Source organism: Mobula hypostoma, unplaced genomic scaffold (assembly GCF_963921235.1).
Source record: "Mobula hypostoma unplaced genomic scaffold, sMobHyp1.1 scaffold_56, whole genome shotgun sequence".
NCBI lineage: Eukaryota > Metazoa > Chordata > Chondrichthyes > Myliobatiformes > Myliobatidae > Mobula > Mobula hypostoma.
In genome coordinates, this window is record NW_026948269.1 from 694,053 (window position 1) to 719,068 (window position 25,016).

Genomic DNA, 25,016 nt, shown 5'->3' on the forward strand with positions numbered 1-25,016 from the left:
TCTAGAGAAAACGTGGCCACTGCTATGGTGCTCTGAATTAATAATTTTTTGACTCGGAACACATGTTACAAAGACTCATTGATGTAAAATGAGTATTTCCGTGTTTGCAGAAAAGCGTGATGAAACAGGGTGTATCGTAAAGGGTGAAGTTCAGGTTATGAGTGTGTTATTATCTGAAGGTGTGTTTACCTACTGTTAGGGTCCATAAAATTTTAACGAGTTTATTCGCAGAAGCAGGTCTAAGGCCGCTGATACCACAGAACACATTGACAGATGAAAGATCCAGCTAATTTTATGTTCAAGAGTTTTCTATCGACCACTGACGCAGAACGGTAAGTGTATGCATAATATAAATTAGACATCAGGCAAATTCACAGGCGAGAATGGTCGTAATTTGATATGATTGCTGCTGTGATATGGTAACGTGTTTCCAGTGTGTGAGTAGTAAAGTGAAGGAGAAGGGGTTTCTTAATCTGCTGTCGACTTTGACCCGTAGCTATCTGGGAGAGATGGTAATCTCGGCATGTTTCTCCCCAACTGGCCCATTATTCCAATAGACCACCATCAGACAACTGCTAAAGCTGGCTTTATAAACGGGCTAACTTTAAGATCAGCGCAAGTCTACGCGATGGGAGAGCAGTTAAGACTGGAGAAAGGAAGGATCCAGTTTTCATAAAAATATATATATTCCAAAGGCAAAATATATGATCACACCGAACAGAGTTCTTCCTTCTGCGGTGCCTGTGCAGTAAACACGCAGCGGTCTTTGCCCTGAGCTGTCACTGGAGTTTATAGTCTGGCAATAAACTGGGTCCAGGGTGAATAATAAATCAGAGCGCCGACACCAACCGAATGGAACCGGGATGTGGGTTGTGATTCCTCTCTGGAGCAGATCAAATTTTCCAGTGAAAGGTACTCATTGAAATTGTGCACTGTCGTTGTAGCTCGGGTTGGAACCATATGTTAGAAATACGCATTCAAGCGATAAAAATGCTTTAACATAAGCGTTGTGAAACCGTATGTGGCGTTACGTGCTGAAAAGTGTGCTGTTTAGGTTTATGAGCGTGTTATCAACTGATCCTTGCTCAGGGTGTGTTCCCTTACACTTAGAGCACATAAAATTCAGCTCAAACACGAGGAAATCTGCAGATGCTGAAAATTCAAGCAACACACATCGAAGTTTCTGCTGAACGCAGCAGCCAAGCAGCATCTCTAGGAAGAGGTACAGTCGACGTTTCAGGCCGGGACCCTTCGTCAGGACTAACTGAAGAAGGAGCTAGTAAGAGATTTGAAAGTGGGAGGGGGAGGGGGAGATCCAAAAAGTTCCAAAATAAAATTCAGCTGCTTCGATACGCTGGGACCAGACTCGGGAGTTGAGTACAAGGTAAGAACAGAGACTATACGAGGAAAAATCACGGTGTTTCAATGCGCCCACTCGTCACGGCAATCCGTCTAGTGTTACTACCAGATCAATACGGTCTCTAAAATTGCATGGCTTTATGGATCTGTTTTTTTTTTGTATGCGTAATTTTTTTTTAGCAATGACAGGATACAGCAGGTAATGGTTAATATAAATTTTCTCCAAGTGAATTCACTGGCTGTTGATAAAAACATACCGAAGTGCAGACACAGTGGGCGCTTTATTATGTTCGTTCTGTACCTAATGAAGTGGAAACTGAGTGTATGTTCGGGACCTTCTGCTACTGTTGCTCGTCCAGTTCAATGCTCGGTATGTTACCCGTTCAGTGATGCTGCACTGCACACTACTTTTATAACGTGTGCATATTTGATTTGCTGCTGCTTTCCTATCAGACGGAACCAGTCTGGCCAATCCGCTCGATCTCTCTCATTAGAGCGGGTTCTCGCCCAGATAACTGCCGGTTTCCTATCAGACTGAATCAGTCTGGCCAATCCCCTTGATCTCTCTCATTAGAGTGGGTTCTCGCCCAGATAACTGCTGCTTTCCTATCAGACTGAATCAGTCTGGCCAATCCCCTTGATCTCTCTCATTAGAGCCATGTTCTCGCCCAGATAACTGCCGGTTTCCTATCAGACTGAATCAGTCTGGCCAATCCCCTTGATCTCTCTCATTAGAGTGGGTTCTCGCCCAGATAACTGCCGGTTTCCTATCAGACTGAATCAGTCAGGGCAGTTCCCTTGATCTCTCTCATTAGAGCGGGTTCTCGCCCACAGAACTGCCGGTTTCCGCCTGGCCGGTCTCCCTGATCTCTCTCATTAGGGCGATGTTCTCTCACGTTGTTTTTTTTTGGCTTTTGTTTTTTGCACGATTCTCTGTAAACGGAACAATTTGTGCGTGAATGTCCCAGGAGCTGAATAGTTTCTGAGATATTGGCACCAACAATCCTCCCACGGTCAAAGACGCTTGGATCACTTTTGTTCCCCATCTTGAAGTTTCCCCTGAACACCCTTCTTACGTATTGACCATGCCTGCATGTTTTTATGTTTTGAGCTGCTGCCACATGGATCGCATTGACAAGCTGGTATACATATCCACCGAACAGAGTGGCTAATGGTTGTATTTCCTATTCAGACAGCCCTCCCCTATCCCGAATATGAACATTTATGAGATCTGGACCTAATTATTCCCGATGCCCCTGTTTTCAAAAACATAGCCAGTTAACGGTCCAATTCTGTGCGGAGGCGTCGCGGCATTAAACCATAAGATATAGGAGAAGAAGTAGGTCATTCGGCCCCTCGATTCTGCTCCGCCATTCAATCGTGCGCTTCTCCACTTCATCCACTCACGCCCACTCCCCCGCTTTCACCCCAAACCCTTTAATGCCCTGGCTAATCAGGAACCTGTCTATCTCTGCCTTAAATACACCCAGTGACTTGGCCTCCACAGCCGCTTGTGGATTTCCACAGATTTACCACCCTCTGATTAAAGTAATGTCTCTGCATTTCAGTTCTAAAAGGACGTCCTTTAATCCTGAAGTCGTGCCCTCTTGTCCTAGCATCCCCCACAATGGGAAATAACTTTGTCATATCTAATCTTTTCAGTCCTTTTAACATTTGGAATGTTTCTATGAGATCCCTCCTCATTCTCCTGAACTCCAGGGAATACAGCCCAAGAGATGTCAGACGTTCCTCCTACAGTAACCCTCTCATTCCTCGAATCATTCTAGTGAATCTTTTCTGAACCCTGTTCAATGTCAGTATATCCTCTCTATAATAAGAAGCCCTGAATTGCACAATACTCCAAGTGTGGTCTTACGATTGCCTTATAGAGCCTCAACATCACATCCCGGCTCTTATATTCTATACCTCTAGAAATGAATGCCAGCATTGCATTCGCCTTCTTCACAACCGACTCAACCTTCAGGTTAACCTTTCTGGCATCTTGCAGCACAAGGACTCCCAAGTTCTTGGCATCTCTGCATTTTAATGCTTTCCCCATCTAAATAACAGTCTGCCCGTTTATTTCTTCCACCAAAGTGCATGATCATACACCTTCCAACATTGTATTTCATTTGCCAATTCTTTGCCTATTCCCCTAAACTATCTAAGTCTCTCTGCATGCTCTCTGTTTCCTCAACATAACCCACTCCTCCATCTATCTTTGTACCATCGGCAAATTTAGCCACAAATGACAATAAAAGAGGACTGCGTGTCCTCATAATCTAATCTAATCTAAATCTCTTAATACCATCGTCTAAATCATTGACATACATCGTATAAAGTAACGGTCCCAAAACCGACCCTGTGAACTCCATCGGTAACCAGCAGCCAGCCAGAAATGGTTCCCTTTATTCCCACTCTTTGCTTTCTGCCGACCAGCCAGTGCTCCATCCATACTAGTAATTTCCCTGTAATCCCATGGGCTTTTATCTTGCTAAGCAGCCTCATGTGCGGCACCTTATCAAAGGCCTGCTGAAAATCCAAGTACACCATTTCTACTGCATCTCCTTTGTATACACTGCTTATAAATTCTTCAAAGAATTGCAGTACGTTTGTCAGGCAGGATATTCCTTTCAGGAAACGATGCTGGCGTTGGCCTATCTTGTCATGTGGCTCCAGGTACGCCGTAATCTCATCACTAACAATCGATTCCAACAACTGCCCAACCACTGATATCAGGCTAACAGGTCCATTTTTTTCTTTTCTGCTGCCTCTCACCCTTGTTAGTTAGCGGAGTAACATTTGCAATTTTCCAGTCATCCGGTACAATGCCAGAATCTATCGATTCTTGAAAGATCATCGTAAACGCCACCACAATCGCTGGAGCTACTTTCTTCAGAACCCGTGGGTGCACTCCATCGGGTCCAGGAGATTTATCCACCCTCAGACCATTAAGTCTCCTGAGTACCGTCTCAGTCGTAAATTTCACTGCACAAACCTCACTTCCCTGACACTCTTGAATGTCCGGTGTACTGCTGACGTCCCGGTGAATTAATCTGAGCGCATTAATCCGATCATAACCGAATACAGTAAATGCTTGGGGTACAGGGTGGGGGCGGGATGGTGGGCGGAGAAGCGTGTCGACTGATAAAGCCGTCTTATTGTTTCTGATTATCAAGTGGAAGTAATATTTACTCCGCAGAGCACATTTACCCACTAAAACAATAACGAACTCAAAGAGATCCGAATCGGGAGACCCAGTACAAGGTAGGTTACTGAGAAATATATATTTCAGTCACAAAACAAGCGATCTGAGAATGTTGGAAATCCAGCGCAACACACACAAAACTGAGCAGGTCAAGCAGCACCTCGGGAGAAGAATAAGTAATCGACGTCCGGATCAAACGTCTCGGATCTGAAACGTCGACCGTAATATTCCTCTCCATAGAAGCTGCCTTATCTGCTCAATTCTTCCAGAAGTTTGTGTGTGCTGCTCTCTTACTTTCGGTGAAGGTATTCCTATGAAATACAGTCATTTCACAGATGCACGCAACTGTTCAATAAGCTTCAGATATTGCCCAATTGTTGTCCGGATAACTAAGAAACACGTGGCCTTAAATGTATTATTTCTCTGTTCGGTTTCATTGTCTGCGAGCTACAAGGAGAGTTATTCACAGTAAGCAACACCACCACAACCATACCAAGTCCGCACGGCACCCCTATCCCCAGACCGCGTGTCGTCCCGATCCCCAGGTCTGTGATTTTATCAAGGTCTGGTGACTGCCACTCGGCAGTCAAAGTGTCATCTCGGGTGCAGACCCAATGAAACGAGATAAGGGACGCATCGAGGTTATGCTCCATGCTGTTATTTTCGTACTCTATCTAATAAAACATTGAAAATTGTCGCATTAGGGAAATAGAATGGTATTCCAATAGTCTTGCTTAATTTTGCAGGATTTTTTTTACAGTCAATTGACGAAATTCTTATCCATTAAATAATTAAAATAAATCTTCGATGAGGGAAATGTGAAACGTAAACAGAGTATACTGGAAATGTTTAGCAGATTGGGGAACAGCTGTGGACAGGCTCAATTCTGATTATGGTCCCTCGACCTGAAAACAATATATACAATGCCTGTCTTGTTGAATAATTGCCGCATTTAAAATTATTTTGAAGATTTTTTGTAAAACTTGCTGTATTGGATGTAACGATCCAGTGGTAACCAGATGATATGCTCCAATAAATCCTGACAGCAATTTAGGTGCTGACCCCTGCCGGTGAAAATATAGTGGTTTAAGGCAAGACGTCGCGATGCTGTACACGGGCTTTTCCATATTGCCTGAAACAAGATATGTAGTCTTGCCAGTGACGTCAATACTTCGTAATTTAAAAAAAATGGAAGGAGACTCTGAGAATCAGGTGCGATGGAGAAATGTGTACAATTTGGCGAAGTGAGGAATAGATGTGCCAAGGTCAGCAGAGGTGTTTGAGCACTCGCTGTTGTACTAGATGTCCATTGATCACCATAGCGCCACTAGTGGTCGGAGGGCACAAGCTGTCTGTGCTCCCTGCTCAGGACCTCCAACCCGCATTGACGTTCAGTTGACTTGACAAGCCGCTGTGACATCTCACTCTTGCTCCATGCCACGGGATTGCCTGGAAAAGCACGGGCATCTCATCCAGTAATCCGGCCATAAAGTATATTCCAGGAGTTGTCTGGGTGTGTGCAGGATCAAGCCATATCATGATTTCATTGGGAAGGACTATATTTTTGGCAGTATGTTGTTCTATACAAATATCAGCTTTCTCCTTTATACGTAAATTAATACCTGACCCTACTCTTGATTTTGTTTCTTGCAGAGAACCGGAATCTGTTAACATCCGTCTTCACAATGGCTGATGGAGCCGACGAGGGACGAGACTCAGTGGCGTCAACATCAGAAAAACACCCGGGTACGCAGCCGTCCTGTCATTTCCACCAAAGTGGCCAATCGTATATTTGTTATTCGTACTGTATCTGCTAGGTATTTCTCAACTTCGTAGACAAATTTAAATCTGTCGCAGCCTGTCTCTTCGATTCTCGCCTTCCATCCAGATTTACGTCATACAGAAACATGGAGATGTTTCATTTATTTCCCTCGTGGAAATAGCCTTTCTGAATAGCTCGGGTCCTGGCATTGATTCCGGTGGTACCACTCCTCACTCATTGCCATTCGGAAAACAATCAATTTATGCCTAGTCTATGTAATTCGACCAACAAATTCGTGTCCGTATCATTACTTTATCCGCAACCCCTCGTGGTTTACGCTTGCCTGATAATCTGTAATGTGTGATTTTACTGAAAATCCTAATATTCTACATTCGCTGGTCTCGCCTTATATATTCTGCTAGTTGCATCAGCAAAAGTATTCCAAGGGTTTCAGCCAGTGTGACTTATGTTTCACAAAGCATTGTTGAATTTGTTAGGTCTTTTGAATTTTCTCCTGATACAGCTTCTACAATGGCCGAGAATTGTTCACATCACTGATGTCAGACTAAGCAGAATACTGTTCCCAATCTTCGTTTTAACTTTTACTTTCACAAACCTGTTTAATGTTAACTACCTCAAACCATTCAGCTCAAGAAGTGGGAAATGCAGGTGGGGTTAATGAGAATTGAAATATTTTGAAACCGATCTAAGGTGTAACTGCACGCAATACTCCAAACAAGACCTCACGAACGACTCATACAGCTCCAATCTCTCTACTCAGTAGCTAGGTTAATAAAATTCAATGTTCCAGGGCTCTCTTTAATACCCTGTCTCCGCGTGACGCCACTATCAATTAATTAAATTCCTTGGAGTTGGATCTATATTTCTCAGTGCCATGTCTTTCGCTGTGTAAGTCCTTCCCTGATTTGTGCTTCAAAATGGTCACACCTGTGTGTGTCTATTTCTGATTTTGTTTGGTAACATGGTGCACCGACCTTAGGTTCTAGATAGAAATGTGTTGAGCAATAAAGGTTCGATAATGTCTTCAGTTTCCTTCGCTTCGCTTCACAGGTCCGAGCTCAGTAATCACCGAGCTCCTGGCAACCTGGAGCGATTTCAAGCTTCTGCAGTTGATTGACTTCTACCGGGACAGGCTGGAGCAGGCGATGGAAGGAGTGGTGCACGGAATGAGCCTGGCGTTAACGTTCGAGAATCAGTTAACTGAAGAGGAACATCGGGTAAGTGAGCGAGAGAACGGGTTTGAATGTTCACACATCATAGGTGTCCGAAATCTGACTCATCAGATATTAAAGTAGATAAGTGTACAACTGGGAAATAAATACTGAATATACAGTGGCATGCAAAAGTTTGTGCACCCTTGGTCAAAATTTCTGTTACTGTGAATAGTTAAACGAGTAAAAGGTGACCTGATTTCCAAAAGGCATAAAGTTAAAGATAACACATTTCTTTAATATTTTAAGCAAGTCTTTTTTTTTAATTTCCATCTTTTACAGTTTTAAAATGACAAAAAAGGAAAAGGGCCCGAAGCAAATGTTTGGGCACCCTGCATGGTCAGTACTCAGTAACACCCCTTTTGGCAAATATCACATAATGTAAACGCTTTCTGTAGCCAGCTAAGGGACTTTTAACTCTTGTTTGGGGGATTTTCGCCCATTCGTCCTTGCAAAAGGCTTCTAGTTTTCTGATTTCTTGGTCCGCCTTGCGTGCACTGCTCTTCTGAATTCTATCGACAGATTTTCGATGACATTTAGGTCGGGGGACTGAGTGGGCCATGACAAAACCTTCAGCTTGCGCCTCTTCAGGTAGTCCATTTTGTATTTTTGAGGATGTTTTCCAGGATTATTATCCTGTTGTAGAAGACAGACGGTGTGATGTTTGCTTCCAGAATTTTGCCGGTATTTAATTGAATTCATTCTTCCCTGTACCAGTGAAACGTTTCCCGTGCCACTGGCTGCAACACAAGCCCAAAGCATGATCGATCCACCCCTGTGCTTAACAGTTGGAGAGGTGTTCTTTTCATGAAACTCTGCACCCTTTTTTCTCCAAACATACCTTTGCTCATTGCGGCCAAAAAGTTCTATTTCAACTTCATGTTTCCAAAATACACTAGGCTTGTTTAGATGTTCCTTTGCAAACTTCTGACGCTGAATTTTGTCGACGCAGAAAAGGTTATGTTCTGATGACTCTTCCATGAAGGTCATATTTGTGCAGGTGTCGCTGCACAGTAAAACAGTACACCACCACTCCAGAGTCTGCAAAACTTTTCTCAAGGTCTTTTCCAGTCAAACTGGGTTTTGATTTGCCTTTCTAACAATCCTACGAGCAGTTCTCTCGAAAGCTTTCTTCGTCTTCCAGACCTCAACTTGACCTCCACCGTTCCTGTTAACTGCCATTTCTTAATTACATTATGAAATGAGGAAACGGCTACCTGAAAACTCTTTGCTATCTTCTCATAGCCTTCTCCTGCTTTGTGTGCATCATTTATTTTAATTTTCAGAGCGCTAGGCAGCTGCTTTGAGGAGCCCATGTCTGCTGATTGTTGGGACAAGGTTTGAAGATTCCGGGTATTTATAAAGCTTTGAAATTTGCATCACCTGGCCTTTCCCAACGATGATTGTGAACAATCCATAGCCCTAGCAAGCTAATTAAGGTCTGAGACGTTATCTGAGAGCTCAGATCTCTTGGGGTGCCCAAATTTTTACATGATGCTCCTTTCCTTTTTTTTTCACACTAAAATTGTACAAAACAAAAATAATACACTAATCTTGTTTAAAATGTTGAAAATAATGTTTCATCTTTACTATTCACCATTCAGGGCCCCAAACAGTCCTTCCAGGTGAGGCATCACTTCACCTGTGAGTCGACTGGGGTGATATACTGCGTCCGGTGCTCCCGATGTGGCCTTTTGTATATTGGTGAGACCCGACGCAGACTGGGAGACCACTTTGCTGAACATCTACGCTCTGTCCGCCAGAGAAAGCAGGATCTCCCAGTGGCCACACATTTTAATTCCACATCCCATTCCCATTCTGACATGTCTATCCACGGCCTCCTCTACTGTAAAAATGAAGCCACACTCAGGTTGGAGGAACAAAACCTTATATTCCGTCTGGGTAGCCTCCAACCTGATGGCATGAACATCGACTTCTCTAACTTCCGCTAAGGCCCCACCTCCCCCTCGTACCCCATCTGTTACTCATTTTTATGCACACATTCTTTCTCTCACTCTCCTTTTTCTCCCTCTGTCCCTCTGAATATACCTCTTGCCCATCCTCTGGGTCATCCCCCCCCCCTTGTCTTTCTTCCCGGATCTCCTGTCCCATGATCCTCTCGTATCCCCTTTTGCCTATCACCTGTCCAGCTCTCGGCTCTATCCATCCCCCTCCTGTCTTCTCCTATCATTTTGCATCTCCCCCTCCCCCTCCAGCTTTCAAATCCCTTACTCACTCTTCCTTCAGTTAGTCCTGACGAAGGGTCTCGGCCTGAAACGTCGACTGCGCCTCTTCCTATAGATGCTGCTTGGCCTGCTGCGTTCACCAGCAACTTTGATGTATGTTGCTTGAATTTCCAGCATCTGCAGAATTCCTGTTGTTTTCATCTTTACTTCATCTCTTTTGGAGATCATCTCATTTTGTACTCACTTAACGATTCACAATAACAGAAATTTTGAACAGGGGTGCCCAAATTTTGCATGCCCTGTACAATCACAAAATTATGAATCTGCACCAATGACAGAAGAGGGGTGAAAATATCCCCCGGACTGGCGGGTGATTGCTCATTTTCACAGCGAGGGAAGCGGGTAACTGTTGTATAGGCTTAACATAATGGAGATTAAATAGAAATATGATACGATATTTCGGTTTAGGATGATCGCAGAGCGTGACCGTAGGATTTCAGTGAAAACCTGGGCATCATCTGTGGGTGTCACAGGAGCTCGACAGTGTTCTCTTTTGGGTGGAGGTGCTTGTGTTATAATTTGTAACTGCAAACTGTGTCATTCGCGGTATACTACCATGTTGCGATGTTGTGATGTAATCACTGAAAAAACGCCACCAAAAAAGGCAATGGAAATACAGTAGGTGCCAGCCGCCGTCATTTTGGACACTGGCAGACTTAGAAGATTAATTGCATCATCTTTTCTGTAACTTCTCTGAGACTGAACACGTGTTATAAAAAAAAGCTTCTTGACTTCTTTGTTCATCTGCTTTATGATAAATCATATTTTATGATTTCTTCTTGTCAAATCTGATGAGGAATTATTTATGGGTTGGAGTCATTGTAACAAAGCTGTCACAGACCAACCAGGATCTCATTGACTGGTGGGCCAGTCCCCTCTCTGTGCTCTGCTCTGAATGTACAGCCCATCTCCAGAGAGGATCGGCATCCGGCCGTGTGATCCCAATAAAGGGCACATCGTTTACTTCGCATTCTCTGTGAATCTGGCAGTCCCCAATATGTTCATTTCTACACCTCGCAGAAATTCTCTGATCTCGCTGATAAGGGAGAGTTAGCGGATGGTTCTAAACTCCTCCTGAGCCTGGTGATTGAGAGAGGCTCCCGCGCCCGGAGGGTGATGTGGGAATCGTTTGTGAAAATGCGGAATGGCGTCCCAAAGTTGGACAAAATACTTAAAGAAATACAGGAATATGGTAAGAAATAGTAGAGATTAATCTCAATTCGGATTCAAACAATGCACACTTTATAATTCAACACATCTGATTTCACCAAATTGTTTAAAATTAAACAGGTTGTGCACCGTACGAGCGATCAGATCCCGCTCAAGGTTTACGGGAGATCCCCAGTGAGCTAAAAGGTAGGTGAAGAAAATGCTGTTTCTACCAACCGCTGATACTTGTGCAGAACGGTTATGTTGATGAGCCACGGAAGTTTGACCAGGTAAATGTTGTCACTGTGACACAGTACAAATTAAGGCACATAGAGACATTGTCTCCTGGAGGAAGAGTTTTCAAAGGACATAATGAGGAACGAGGCTGAGAGTCGGGACTTGAGGAAAGGGGTGGCTCCTCTCTGGTGCCTGGAACTACAGCTGCTTCCACCGGGGTCAGAGCAGGCAAAGGAGCAATCCGGTGGAGGGGAAATCTGGGAAACCTCGGCACCCCAAAAGGTCAAAACCTCACCCTACCTGCCTCTCTCCCCCTTCCCCACTGCCGAACATCCCTCATCCTAAATCATTTCTCTAAGCTCCGTCAGTCCCCACAGATCATCAGTTCTTCGAGTTGGACATCGATTGAAGTTCTAGCCACAGAATACCAGTAACAGCTTCCCTTTAAAAAGAAAACCAGATCATACTCCAACTAACCTGTCCAATCCCGCCCCCGAAACAATGGGAAATCCATCAGGAGACAGTGGAAGTGAGGGGAGGGTGGGGGGGGGGCAGTGGGGGTTGCAAAATCCACAGAACTGAAATTCATGTCTGCCTGTGGTGTGCAATGGAAACTGTGGACGGGTAAGAGCTGTCAATTAGGTCAGAGAAACCCAGTGTTGTGTTAATGCGACGAGAAAGGTGAGAGGAACTGAGGAAATCGATTTAAAAAAATGAGATAAATTAAATTGTACCAGAGTGATGAGAAGCACACTTCATCCATAAGCACATTGCGTCTGTGAAAATGGAGCCTTGGGCAGTGCAAGTGCTCTGAGTCCGAAAAGGTTCATATTCACAGACAGCGTTGTATCACCCAACTGCACATCTAACAGAGGAGAGGGCGAAGGAAAGACAGATATTGCAACAGTTGTTAATCTTACAGTAGCCAATGTTGTATCTCAGTATTCGAAAGTCTTCATCAGAAACATATGGAATCCCCGCCAGTGTCCTGGTTCAGCATCTCTCATGTCCAAGAACAAATTCCAAATATGTTATTGTTCTTATAGGACCTGAGATAGGCTAACTAGGAATTTTAGAAAGACCTCACACTTCCGTAATTATTGTTTTGGTCCATATTCTGCCACCAAAACCCTTCAGTTTCCTTGCACCACTGACTTAGTATATCTCTACAAATTGCCTGCAAAATTATTCTTCAATGTTCTTCATGCTGCTTGCCAAGGGAACAGATACAGCTGTAGAATTCTCACACCGACTTAGAAACATAGATACATAGAAAACCTGCAGCACAATGCAGGCCCATCGGCCCTCAGTGCTGCGCCTAACATTGAGTAATGTCAGTTACTTCAGAAATTACCTATGTTTACGCATAGCCCTCTATTTTTCGAAGCTCTATTCAGGAGTCTGTTAAAAGACGCTATCGTATCCGTCTCCACCACCGGCAGATCATTCCAAGCACTCACCACTCTCTGCGTAAAAAACTTACCCCTGACATCTCCTTTTTACCTACTTCCAAGCACCTTAAAACTGTGCCCTGTCATGCTATCCATTTCAACCCTGGGAAAAAGCCTCTGACTATCCACAGGATCAGTGCCTCTCATTATTTTACACCTCTATCAGGTCACCTCTCATCCTCCAGGGAGAAAAGGCCGAGTTCACTCAACCTGTTCTCAAAATGCATGCTCCCTAATCCAGGCAACATCCTTGTAAATCCCCTCTGCACCCTTTCTATATTTTCCATATCCTTCCTGTACTGAGGTGACCAGAACTGAGCACAGTATTCTAGGTGGGGTCTGACCAGAGTCCTATGTAGCCGTAACATTACATCTCGATTCTTAAACTCAGTCCCACGGTCGATGAAGGCCAATGCACCGTTTACCTTCTTAATTACAGAGTCAACCTGCGCAGCAGCTTTGAGTGTACTATGGACTCGGTTCCCATAATCCCTCCGATCCTCCACACTGCCAAAAGTCTTACCATTGATATTATATTTTGCCATCATATTTGACCTACCAATATAAACCACCTCACGCTTATCTGGGTTAAACTCCATCTGTCACCCTCCGCCCAATTTTGCATCCTATCGATGTCCCGCTGTAATCTCTGACAGCCCTCCACACTATCCACAACTCTCCCAAGCTTTGTGTCATCAGCAAATTTATTAATCCATTACTCCACTTCCTCGTCCAGGTCAATTATAAAATTCATGAACTGAAGGGGACCCCGAACAGATCCCTGAGTCATCGACCTCCATGCAGAATATGAACCACCTACAACCACAATTTGCCTTCTGTGGGCAAGCCAGTTCTAGATTCACAAAGCAATGTCCCCTTGGGTCGTATAACTTCACACTTTCTCAATAAGCCTTGCATAGGGTACCATGTCAAAAGCCTTGCTAAAATCCATTATACTGTACATCTGCTGCTCTACCTTCATCAATGTGTTTAGTCACATCCTCAAAAAAAATCAATCAGGCTCGTAAGGCACGACATGCCTTTGATAAAACAATGCTCACTATTCGTAATCATATTATGCCTCTCCGAATGTTCATAAATCCTGTCTTTCAGTGTCTTTTCCATCAGCCTACCAATTCCTGAAGTAAGATTCACTGGTCTATAATTTCCGGTGCAATCTCTACTCCCTTTCTTGAATAAGGGAACAACATCTACAAACCTACAATCCACTGGAACCTCTCCTGTCACCATTGATGATGCATTGATAGTTGCTAGAGGCTCATCAATCTCCTCCGTCGCCTCCCGTAGTAACCTGGGGTGCATCTCGTCTGGTCCCGGAGACTTATCCAAATTGATGCTTTCTAAAAGCTCCAGCACATCCTCTTTCTTCATGTCTGTATGCTCGCCAAGATCCTTTTCCGTAGTGAATACTGAAGCAAAGTATTTACTAGGAACCTCTGCTATCTCTTCCGGTTCCATACTCACTTTTCCACTGTCACACTTGATTGGTCCTATGCTCTCTTATCATCCTGCTCTTCACATACTTGTAGAATGCCTTGGGCGGTTTCCTTAATCTTGCCTGCCAAGGCCTTCTCATGGCCCCTTCTGGCTCTCCTAATTTCATCCTTAAGCGCCTTCCTGCTAGCCTTATAATCTTCTAGGTCTCTATCATTGCCTAGATGTTTGAACCTTCCGTAAGCTTTTCTTTTCCTCTTGACAAGATTTTCAACAGCTTTTGTACACCACGGTTCCTGTACCCTGCGCACCTATGCAGAATGCCACGCAAATATCCCCTGAACGTTTGCCACATTTCTGCCATACATTTCCCTGAGAACATCTGTTCCCAATTTATGATTCCAAGTTCCTGCCCAATTACTTCATATTTCTCCTCACTCCTAACTTGTCTGTTCCTACCCCGCTCTAATGCTATGGTAAAGGAGACAGAATTGTGTTAACTATCTCCAAAATGCTATTCCACTGAGAGATCTGACACTTGACCAGGTTCATTTCCCAATACCAGATCAAGTACAGCTTCTCCTCTTGTAGGCTTATCTACATATTATATCAGGAAACCTTCCTGAATACACCGAGCAAACTCCACCTCATCTGAAGCCCTTGCTCTAGGATGATTCCAATCAATATTTTGGAAATTAAAATCTTCCGCCACGCCAACCCGGTTATTCTTGCATCTTTCCAGAATCTGTCTCCCCATCTGCTGCTCGATGTCCATATTACTATTGGGTGGTCGATTAAAAAAAAAACGCCCAGTAGAGTTACTGACCTCTTCCTGTTTATAACTTCCACCCACAGAGACTCAGTAGGCAATCCCTGCATAACTTCCTCCTTTCCTGCAACCGTGACATTACCTTTGATCAGCAGTGCCACGCCCACCCCTTTTGTCTTCCTCCCTGTTCTTTCTGAAACACCTAAATCCTGGCACTCTAGGTAACCACTTCTGAACATAGAAAATAGGTGCAGGAGTAGGCCATTCGGCCCTTCTAGCCTGCACCGCCATTTATTATGATCATGGCTGATCATCCAACTCAGAACCCCGCCCCAGCCTTCCCTCCATACCCCCTGATCCCCGTAGCCACAAGGGCCATACCTAGCTCCCTCTTAAATATAGCCAATGAACTGGCCTCAACTGTTTCCTGTGGCAGAGAATTCCACAGATTCACCACTCTCTGTGTGAAGAAGTTTTTCCTAATCTCAGTCCTAAAAGCCTTCCCCTTTATCCTCAAACTGTGACCCCTTGTTCTGGACTTTCGCAACATCAGGAACAAGCTTCCTGCATCTAGCCTGTCCAATCTCTTTAGGATTTTATACGTTTCAATCAGATCCCCCCTCAATCTTCTAAATTCCAACGAGTACAAGCCCAGTTCATCCAGTCTTTCTTCATATGAAAGTCCTGCCATCCCAGGAATCAATCTGGTGAACCTTCTTTGTACTCCCTCTATGGCAAGGATGTCTTTCCTCAGATTAGGGGACCAAAACTGCACACAATACTCCAGGTGTGGTCTCACCAAGGCCTTGTACAACTGCAGTAGTACCTCCCTGCTCCTGTACTCGAATCCTCTTGCTATGAATGCCAGCATACCATTCGCCTTTTTCACCGCCTGCTGTACCTGCATGCCCACTTTCAGTGACTGCAATAGATGTCATGCAATAGATACTCCCCTGGATCTTTGAAGAACAACTTCTGTACTAGTTTGCCATTCTGTAATCTAACTGTTTATACAATCCATGCTTTCCTACGTTCCCTGTCTCACTCGAATACGTTGAATGAATGACTACTGAGAAAACATGCCTGCATCGTTTAGCGCCAGATCACCGCTGTTTTCCTCAGAACTCTCAACTCTCTAAGAAGATGATATAAGCGGTATTTGCTGGCCCCGGATACATGGTGAAGACTAAAATGTCATTTTCAAGATCCTTTACACAAGAAACCCCTATGTAGAGTATACCTGTTATTTGGAAACCCCACACACCCCTGGCAGGATCCTAATGCGCTGTGAAACCCTGCACATCTCTGGCAGGGTACTGACACGCAGCTGGACACCACACACCCCTGGCAGGGGCTGACACGCTGCGAGACTCCACAAGCCTCTTGCCGTCTACCTGCACGCTGCGAGATGCCATACACTCCTGCAAGAGCAGTCAGACAATGTGAAACCCTTTACCTACTTTACAAGGCTCTGGCACACACATGTCAGGATCCTGACATACCGTGAGGTTTCACATTCTTCAGGTGTACTTTCACTGCAAGTAACTTTCCCACACCTCATCCAGACCCGGTCCTACATTGACATCGGCTATCCCTTATTTCAGGACGGGCTCGGGTTTCAGTGGGAGAGGTTTCGGGATCAATGAACACAACTCAAGTTCTGAGATGGTTATGAATAAGGAGAGGTCTGCAATTTAGGTGATACACAGGGTGGGGATGTTAAATTGGGGAAGGCAGATTAAATGGTAGAAGTCAGGTGAGGAGCATCTTTTACAGGGCAAATCTCCATCTGGTGAGAGTCGATATATATCAGCTGATCAGAATTTCGAACCGGCATGTTCCAAAGAGGATTAGAGCCGAGTTTGTCACCGTCCCGTGACCGTGACGGGAAATGTTGTAAATTTAGTCTGCAAATGAAATATATGGTTTCTGAAGCTGAGGTGTGACAATGAGTAATGGAGAGCGAAGAAGAGTCTCAAAGAGTCCAGTGGGGTATCGTCGTGGCTATCCCTCGAGGTCGAGGATGATGGTCTTCATTCTGAAGAAGTGGCCCCCAGAGCGAAGACGCTTGTGCGTGAATTTGTTTAATGAATACTTGATGTTGCACTCCAAGAAGCACACGATACTTCACAAATCAACCAACTGATTCCAATGGCGTGGAAACCACGACGATTGGAGCTGGTGGATTTGTTGCAGCCTTCATCCGCCTTCACACCTGTTGAGTGGGGTATAGATCAGTTGCAGGGGCGGGTGGGCAAATAGCAGATGGAGTTTAATCCAGAAAAGTGTGAGGGTATGGGGGGTGTTTAAAGTAGCTGGCAGACGCTAACATCATTGAGGTGCAGAGGGAGTTTGTTGTCAATGTCTGTAGCTCGCTAGGTGTGACAACACAGGTACATGAAGAAGATACCATCACATAGTTCACTTCATTATACGGAGCACTAAGTCTATCGAAGCTTTAGGTTACAGATGTATGAAACTTTGGTTTGGCTGCACTTGGAGAATTGGTTCAATTCTGTCGGTCCATTACAGGCAGGATCTGGAGAACTCGGAGAGGGCGCAGGAGAGTTTTACCAGATGCTACCGGGATTGGAAATAATCCTGCTTTTCAAAATTTTAGTTCGATTTGAATAATAGATCTGTAGCATCCACTCTCTCCCTTTCTCCAGAGCAGTGGTGTGCCTTGGGGATCTGTTGTGGGATCCCTACTGTTCGTGATTTTTATAAATGATCTGGATGAGGAAGTGGAGGGATGGGTTAGGAAATTTGCTGACGACACGAAGCTTGAGGGTGTAGTGAATAGTGTGAAGGGCTGTCAGAGGTTACAACGAGACATTGATGGGATGCAAAGCTGGGCTGAGAAGTGGCAAATGGAGTTTAACCCAGATAAGTGTGAGATGGTTTATTTTCTTAGGGCAAATATGATGGCAGAATATAGCATTAATGGTAAGATTCTTGGAAGTGTGGAGGATCAGAGGGATCTTGAGGTCCGAGTTCATAGGACACTCAAAGCTGCAACGAAAGTTGACTCTGTGGTTAAGAAGGCATATGGTGCATTGGCCTTCATCAGTCGTGGGATTGAGTTTAAAAACCAAGATGTAATATTACAGCTATACAGGACAGTGGTAAGAGCCCACTTGGAGTACTGTACTCAATTCTGGTCGCCTCAGTACAGGAAGGACGTGGAAACCATAGAAAAGGTGCAGAGGAGATTTACAAAGATGTTTCCTAGATTGGGTAGAATGACTTACAGTATGAGTGTGCTCGGACTTGTTTCCTTGGAGCGACGGAGGATGAGAAGTGACCTGATAGAGGTGTACAAGATAATGAGAGGCATTGATCGAGTGGATAGTCAAAGGCTTTTCCCCAGGGCTGAAATGGCTAGCACGAGAGCACATAGTTTTAAGGTGCTTGGAAGTAGGTACAGAGGAGATGTCAGGGGTAAGTTTTCTTTCGCAGAGAGTGGTGAGTGCGTGGAGTGGGCTGCCGGCGACGTTAGTGGAAGCAGAAACGGTATGGTCTTCTAAGACACTCCTGGATGGCTACATGGAGCTGAGAAAAGTAGAGGGCTATGGATAAAGCCTAGGTAATTCTAAGGTAGTGACATGTTCGGCACAGCATTGTTGGCTGAAGAGTCTGTATTGTTCTCTAGGTTTTCTATGTTTCTATGTTTCTGTTTTTATTCTCCCTGTCCTGCTGAGTATTTCCCATGTATACTGTTTAGTGGACATGAGACTGCAGATCTGCAGGCCCAGACATTCTTCTGGATGATCTCAGTGAGTTGTCCAGCATCCGTGGTATAGTAGGGTGAATAAATTATTTATGTTTGATTAGAAACGCTGATTGTCTGAGTCAGCTTTGCGAGACCTTGATAACTGACCCCCACCACCCCTACAACGTTGCTGATCGACATGCAGTAGGTTTCTTTTGTTTTATTCTGTTACGTATCCCGTAACTGGGTTGCCAAACCAGCAGAAATGGACCACTTAGTTGGAATCTGGTTTAACAGAAATTAATAAAGTTTTATTAAAGAAATAAGTAACACAGTACTCTAATCGTAAGGATGCAAATGAAACAGGTTAGCAATGATAATACACACGTGTACACAGAACCAGGGTAACAGGAATCAGCCAAGCTCTATCGCAGTCTAGGGGTAAAATGATCAGTCTCAAGTGACGCAGAGTTCAGTTCAGCTGAGTACAGTTTGCAGTAATCGCTGTTGTGCCGTTGGAGAGAGAGAGAGAATGCAAATTTTGATTCAAACAGACCTTTGATGTTCTTCGCAGTTAGCTTTCGGGCGAACCCTTTTATGTCTTCTGTGGTCACCGACTGTGATCCCTCCGTTCCGGATACGACCGTTCTTCCACGGTGAACCGGGCACCCAGGCAAGGGCGGACACACACACCAGGTTCCCGCCGATCGTTCCTTTTCACCCTGTCAGTCTATGGTCGGTTCCCCCGAACCAGACCTCCAACTTTAACCAACTTGTGGAGGCACACCGCTCTTCCAGAGTCTCGTTATCTCGTGATCTCGTGGTGTGGGTCGTGCCTTAGCGAACCTGTTCTTTTTATCCCCCTGCTGGGGTATCGCCTGTCCATCAAACTTCAAACAGTTCAGGTTCAAAGCAATCGGTCTGTCAATAACTGAAATGTGTTTCTTTCTCGTTAATCTCGCTCTTCTCTCTTATTAGCATTTTGAATGTTTCTCCATTGTTTCCCTTATCTCTCTCATCAGCATCAATCTTCTGAACTTGGTTTTTCGTCACAATTCTGATTCACTGCAACCAAATTTACTTTAGTGTATGAACATATTCTGATAAATTAAATTGATACAAGAGCTTTGTGCTGCACTATTTGTTGTTTACTAAGTTCTGAGTTCAGGCGTCTAACATTTTGACTCTTTCTTTGTTCCCATGGAAGATGTTCAACAGAAACACAAGGAGACTCTGCGGTTACAAACTGAAACACTGAGAGTGAACACGATCCTGATGACGGAGAAGGTGAATGTTTTCCAGCTGGTTGATCGATACGCTGAGCTCACGGTCATTTCTACTATTCGTGATCGGAGACTGGTGGAACACGAGCTGCTGGCGAGAGGCAGAGACCACGAGGAGTGGAGAAAACAACATCTCCGCAGAGAACTGGAAAAACTCCGGACTGATCAGTTGTTCCAGAGCAGCTTTTCCCAAAGTAAATGCAAATCTGGGAGTTCGGCAGCATTGGCTGGAGTCCCGGGGATCGGGAAAACAACAATGGTGCAAAAGATTGTTTATGACTGGGCCACGGGGAAAATATACCAACAATTCCAGTTTGTCTTCAGTTTCAAATTCAGGGATTTAAACTCCATTAACTGCAGAATAAACCTGAGGGAACTGATTTTGGATCAGTATCCTTACTTTGGGAATTTCCTGAGAGAGGTTTGGAAAAACCCAAAGGGATTGCTGTTTATATTCGATGGCTTGGATGAATTCAAACATAAAATCGATTTTGCTGACAGTCGGAGAGATACAGAACCTCAGCACAAGTGCCCAGATCCCGAGTGGTGGTGTGAAGTGTCGGATATTGTGTACAGTTTAATCCAGCACAAGCTGCTGCCAGGGTGTTCAGTGCTGGTGACCACCCGCCCCACTGCGTTACATTTATTAGAAAAGGCAGAAATCAATGTCTGGGCTGAAATCCTGGGATTTGTCGATGAAGAACGGAAGGGATATTTCATCAGGCATTTTGAAGATAAGACGGTAGCAGAAGCTGTTTTCAAACACGTGGAGGAGAACAAGATCCTGTACACCATGAGCTACAACCCCTCCTACTGCTGGATCCTCGCTCTGGCACTGGGACCCTTCTTCGCAAAAAGAGACAGGGACCCACAGCGAATTCCCAAGACCATAACCCAACTCTATTCCTACTATATTTACAACATCCTGAAAAACCACGGCCGTGAGATCGAGAACCCCCATGATGTGTTACTCAGGGTTGGTCAGATGGCCTTCAGAGGTGTGTTTGACAAGAAGATTGTATTTACAAATGGAGATTTAATCAACTACAATCTGAAGCCTTCCCAGTTCTTGTCTGGGTTCTTGATGGAGCTTTTGGAGAGAGAGGATGCTCCCCGATGTGTGGTGTACACATTCCCACACCTCACCATCCAGGAGTTTGTAGCGGCAGTCGCACAGTTCCTGAATCCGCATCCCGGGGATATCCTGAAATTCCTCACTGAAGCCCACAACACTACAGATGGCCGATTTGAGGTGTTTCTCCGTTTTGTTGCTGGCCTCTCCTCTCCCATGACAGCTCGGGGCCTGGAGGAGTTTCTGGGACCATTTCCCCGTCAAACAACCTGCCGGGTGATTGACTGGGTGAGGGAGGAGGTTAAACGTCAGAGTGGAAACACGAGGAGTGAAGCTGGTAAAAGGAGCCTCCTGAACACACTGCACTACCTGTTTGAGTCTCAGAATCGTGGGCTGGCTCAGGCCGCACTGGAATCTGTGGAAACACTTTCATTCAGTAGAATGACACTGACCCCGATTGACTGCGCGGTCCTGTCTCATGTCATCGGACTCTGTGATACGATAAAACATATCGACCTAATTGGCTGCCACATTCAGTGTGAAGGAATCCAGCGGCTGGTACCTGGGCTGCACAAATGCCAGGAGTTGGGGTAACTTCACTTATTTCTCAGTCTGATCTGTGAAAGTATTTCATTATTTTGTTTTAACGTAAAGGTAAAGCAGATTGAGTTTTTGTGACAAATTAATAGGCGATCGGTCAGTAAATCAAGAACGGGAGTGCCCTGTGGTTTCGTGTATAGAGATGTTGGAGACTTCAGATGAGCGAACAATGGCCGTTGGTTTAATGGTAGTAAATCACACGAATGGCCGTGTTTCTCACTCCTTGTGACAGGTTCATTGACAATGTTCCTTCTCACTGTTACTGACATCGACACCGACACTGACTGCAGCAGGTGTGACGGATCTGCGCACCCTCTTCCCGATGAAGTACAAGAGAGGGTCAGAGGAATGTCCCAGTGAGAGGGAGAGAAATACCCCTGAAATCATCCTTCCCAACCCCTCTCCCAGCGTGTGACTATCACGATCACTCCAACAGTGTGACTTTGTTCACTGCTAGATACCCAACACTCATGTGGGTATCACCTCTTCCAATTGTGGGGTTCAATTCTGACCAACCCTCCCCGTGCGATCTACGTCTGCATCACATCCTCTTGTGGAATCTCGCTTCCCCATCTGTCTTCCTCCTATGGGATCTCTCTTCTTCATCCCCCTTTCCTCCTATGGAAGCTCTCTTCCCCATTCCCTTTCCTCCTATGGGATCTGTCTTTGCCATATCCTCTTCATCTTGTGGGATGGATCTTTACCTATCTTCCTTCATTGTGGGATCTCACTTCCCTATCCCACTTCCTCCTCTGGGATCTATCCTCTGCATACATTTTTCCTCCTGTGGGATCTCTCTTCTCCATTCTCCTTCCTCCTGTGGTAATTATCCACTCCATCCGCCTTCCTCCTGTGGCATCTGTCTTCCACATCCTCCTTCCTCCTGTGGGATTTCTTTTCTCCATTCCCCGTCCTCCCATGGAATCCCTCTTCTCCACCCACCTCGGCCTGCGGGGATATCTCTTTCCCATCTCCCTTCCTTCTGTGGCATCTTTCTTCTCTATTCCTCTTCCCTCCCGTGGTATCTCTATTCCACATCCCCCATCCTCCTGTGGGATTTCTTTTCTCCATTCCCCGTCCTCCCATGGAATCTCTCTTCTCCACCCCACTCGTCCTGTGGGGATATCTCTTTGCCATCTCCCTTCCTTCTGTGGCATCTTTCTTCTCTATTCCCCTTCCCTCCCGTGGTATCTCTATTCCCCATCTCCCTTCCTCCTGTGGGATTACTCTGCCTATCCCTTTTCCCCTGGCGGGCTTTTCTTCCGCCATCTCCCATGGACACGTTCTCATCCACAACTCTTCCTCCCTATGGGACTTTTTCCAGCCCTTCAACGCTGCAGTTTTCTACCATCTAGTCAGGATTCTTTTTTCCAAACGTCGGGGAATGAGACAGAATATTGAAAGTTTACAGAGTCACACCGACAGGCTAAATTACTAACATTCGGAGCTGGGCAGTGAGGGACATTGACAGTCATGTGAATTGGTCAGTGATTTTCTGAAGGGTTTAATGTTTCCTGAAATACCGGGTGAGAGGAATTCCCTCAGAACCACTGTCTGAATCAATTTGTTCATCAATTTGTCTGTTTGTGTTTAGACTTGGGATGAATAAACTGGGAGATTCAGGAGTGAAACTGCTGTCTGCAGCTCTGAGGAATCGAGAGTGTAAAATACAGACACTATGTTAAGTGTCAGACTGGGATATTGCGGTTATAGTCACGGGGTATCTGACACTGAACATTAAGGTGATCAGTAATTGTATTACTGATAAACACTGGGAATTTCTACCGTCTCCTGTCTCTCTGTGGCCTTTACCCACACTCTCCCTTTCATCCACAGGCTGAGCAATGTCGGTCTCACAGATTCTGGTGCCGAGCATCTTGCCTCCGCTCTCAGTACAAACCCTTCACTGACGGAGCTGAACCTGAATGAAAATGAACTAGGAGATTCAGGGGTGAAACTGGTGTCTGAGGCTCTGACAAACTCGGAGTGTAAAATGCAGAAACTGTGGTAAGTGTAAGACTGTGGGAGATTGTGTTTACAGTCACTGGGTGTCTGACGCTGAACATTAATGTGATCAGTAATTCTTTATTGGTAAACATTCGAGATTCATAGCGTCCACTGTCTCTCGGTGTCCTTCACCCTCACTCTCTCTCATCTCCAGGTTGTACAAGGTCGGTCTCACTGATGCTGGTGTCGATGATCTCGTCTCCGCTCTCAGTGCAACCCATTCACTGGCAGAGCTGGATCTAGGATCAAACTCGCTCACAGATCAATCTGTCCCCGCTCTTCGCCGCCTCATACTGGCCCTCCTGAGTCTGGAGCGGATCTGGTGAGTGATTGCGTTCATATTCAATGTCATAAAATATCCGCGGATCCGCCGGGTGTCCGCTTGTGTTTGTCTGTGAATGTTGTTGAAACATTAACCCTAGTCCTCTGTTGCTGACACTGTTGTGTAATCTGTTATTTCCTCTTCATTCTTCCATCTGTTTCAGGCTGTGGAACAATCGGATCAGTTGGACCGGGGAAGAGGAACTGAAGTCTCTGCAGGAGCTCAGATCCGGACTGAGTCTGATACTGTGAACATCTGAATGTGTGCACATCCCCACCCACAGTTTGACAGACTCTCCGCCCACCCCCTCCCCCGCGCCTTTAATGGCCGCGTGACAGATTTAATTCCCAAAGTTTCTAACGGATCCCGTCTCCAGCAGCGCGCTCTGTGACGTCAGAGTCAGTTCCAGAGGACGTAATTCCACCTCCGGATCAGCGGAACTGCGTCCGATGTATGTTCAGTTCGGAGAGCTCCCCCAAGCGATGCCCTGGGTAATTACACAGACAGTAAGAGCCCGGAGGCAGTGCTCATGGGACACCAGTCCCGGGATGGGGTAATCCGGGGAGTGAATCCTTTTGCTCACTTTGCTGAGGACGGTACATTCCGCAGTGTGGCCGAAATAATAATGTTAAATTGACAAATACCCGCAACCTCAAATTGAAAAACAAACTGTAGCCACATGTCCTGCAGAATTATCCCCATCTGATCTTAAATTCATGGCCCGTTCTACTTGAAATTTCAACCCTGAAGAAAAGATACTGTCTGTCTTGTATATCTGTGCCGCTCATAAACTCAGAAACATCAGTCAGATCTACTCTCAGCCTCCTCCGCTCTAGAAAAAAACAGTCGCAGTTTGTCTAAACTCCCGTCATCGCGCATGCCCTCTAATCCAGGTAGCATCCTGGTTAATGTTTTCAGTATCCTCTACAAAGACTCGACATCCTTCCTCTAGTGGGGCCACCAGAGTAAATGCATTACTCCGGGTGCGACCACACTTTGTTAAGCTCTCCACCTTTCTTGTAATACCATGAGCACTTACCTTATTAAGCAGCCTTATGTGCCGCACCTTATCAAATGTCTTCTGCAAATCCAAATAAACAATAACCACTAACTCTCCTTTGTCTGTATTTGCTGTTATTTCCTCAAAAACTG

At 45.2% G+C, this 25,016-nt stretch overlaps 1 protein-coding gene across 2 annotated transcripts; it reads left to right on the forward strand.

The window, feature by feature from the left end:
• LOC134342268 (NACHT, LRR and PYD domains-containing protein 3-like) lies at positions 1 to 24,980 on the forward strand. 2 transcript variants are annotated; one of them, XM_063040234.1, is made up of 10 exons: positions 1 to 332; positions 4,562 to 4,626; positions 6,221 to 6,313; positions 7,401 to 7,567; positions 10,828 to 10,999; positions 11,098 to 11,163; positions 19,788 to 21,525; positions 23,372 to 23,542; positions 23,697 to 23,864; positions 24,028 to 24,980. In XM_063040234.1, exons 1-10 carry the CDS (start codon positions 274 to 276, stop codon positions 24,113 to 24,115), a joined length of 2,787 nt encoding a protein of 928 aa, XP_062896304.1. In that variant the 5' UTR covers positions 1 to 273; the 3' UTR covers positions 24,116 to 24,980. The 2 variants fall into 2 exon arrangements, with proteins under 2 accessions (XP_062896304.1, XP_062896305.1); XM_063040235.1 differs by lacking the exons at positions 23,372 to 23,542; positions 23,697 to 23,864; positions 24,028 to 24,980 and adding an exon at positions 23,130 to 23,235 and having other exon boundaries at positions 51 to 332.
• Positions 24,981 to 25,016: the final 36 nt, after the last annotated feature.

Coding starts and splice junctions, on each gene's coding strand:
- LOC134342268 (XM_063040234.1), top strand. CDS start 274: ATGAAAGATCCAGCTAATTTTATGTTCAAGAGTTTTCTATCGACCACT. Junction 11,164..19,787: donor GATCCCCAGTGAGCTAAAAG/GTAGGTGAAGAA, acceptor TTCCCATGGAAG/ATGTTCAACAGAAACACAAG. Junction 21,526..23,371: donor CACAAATGCCAGGAGTTGGG/GTAACTTCACTT, acceptor TTTCATCCACAG/GCTGAGCAATGTCGGTCTCA.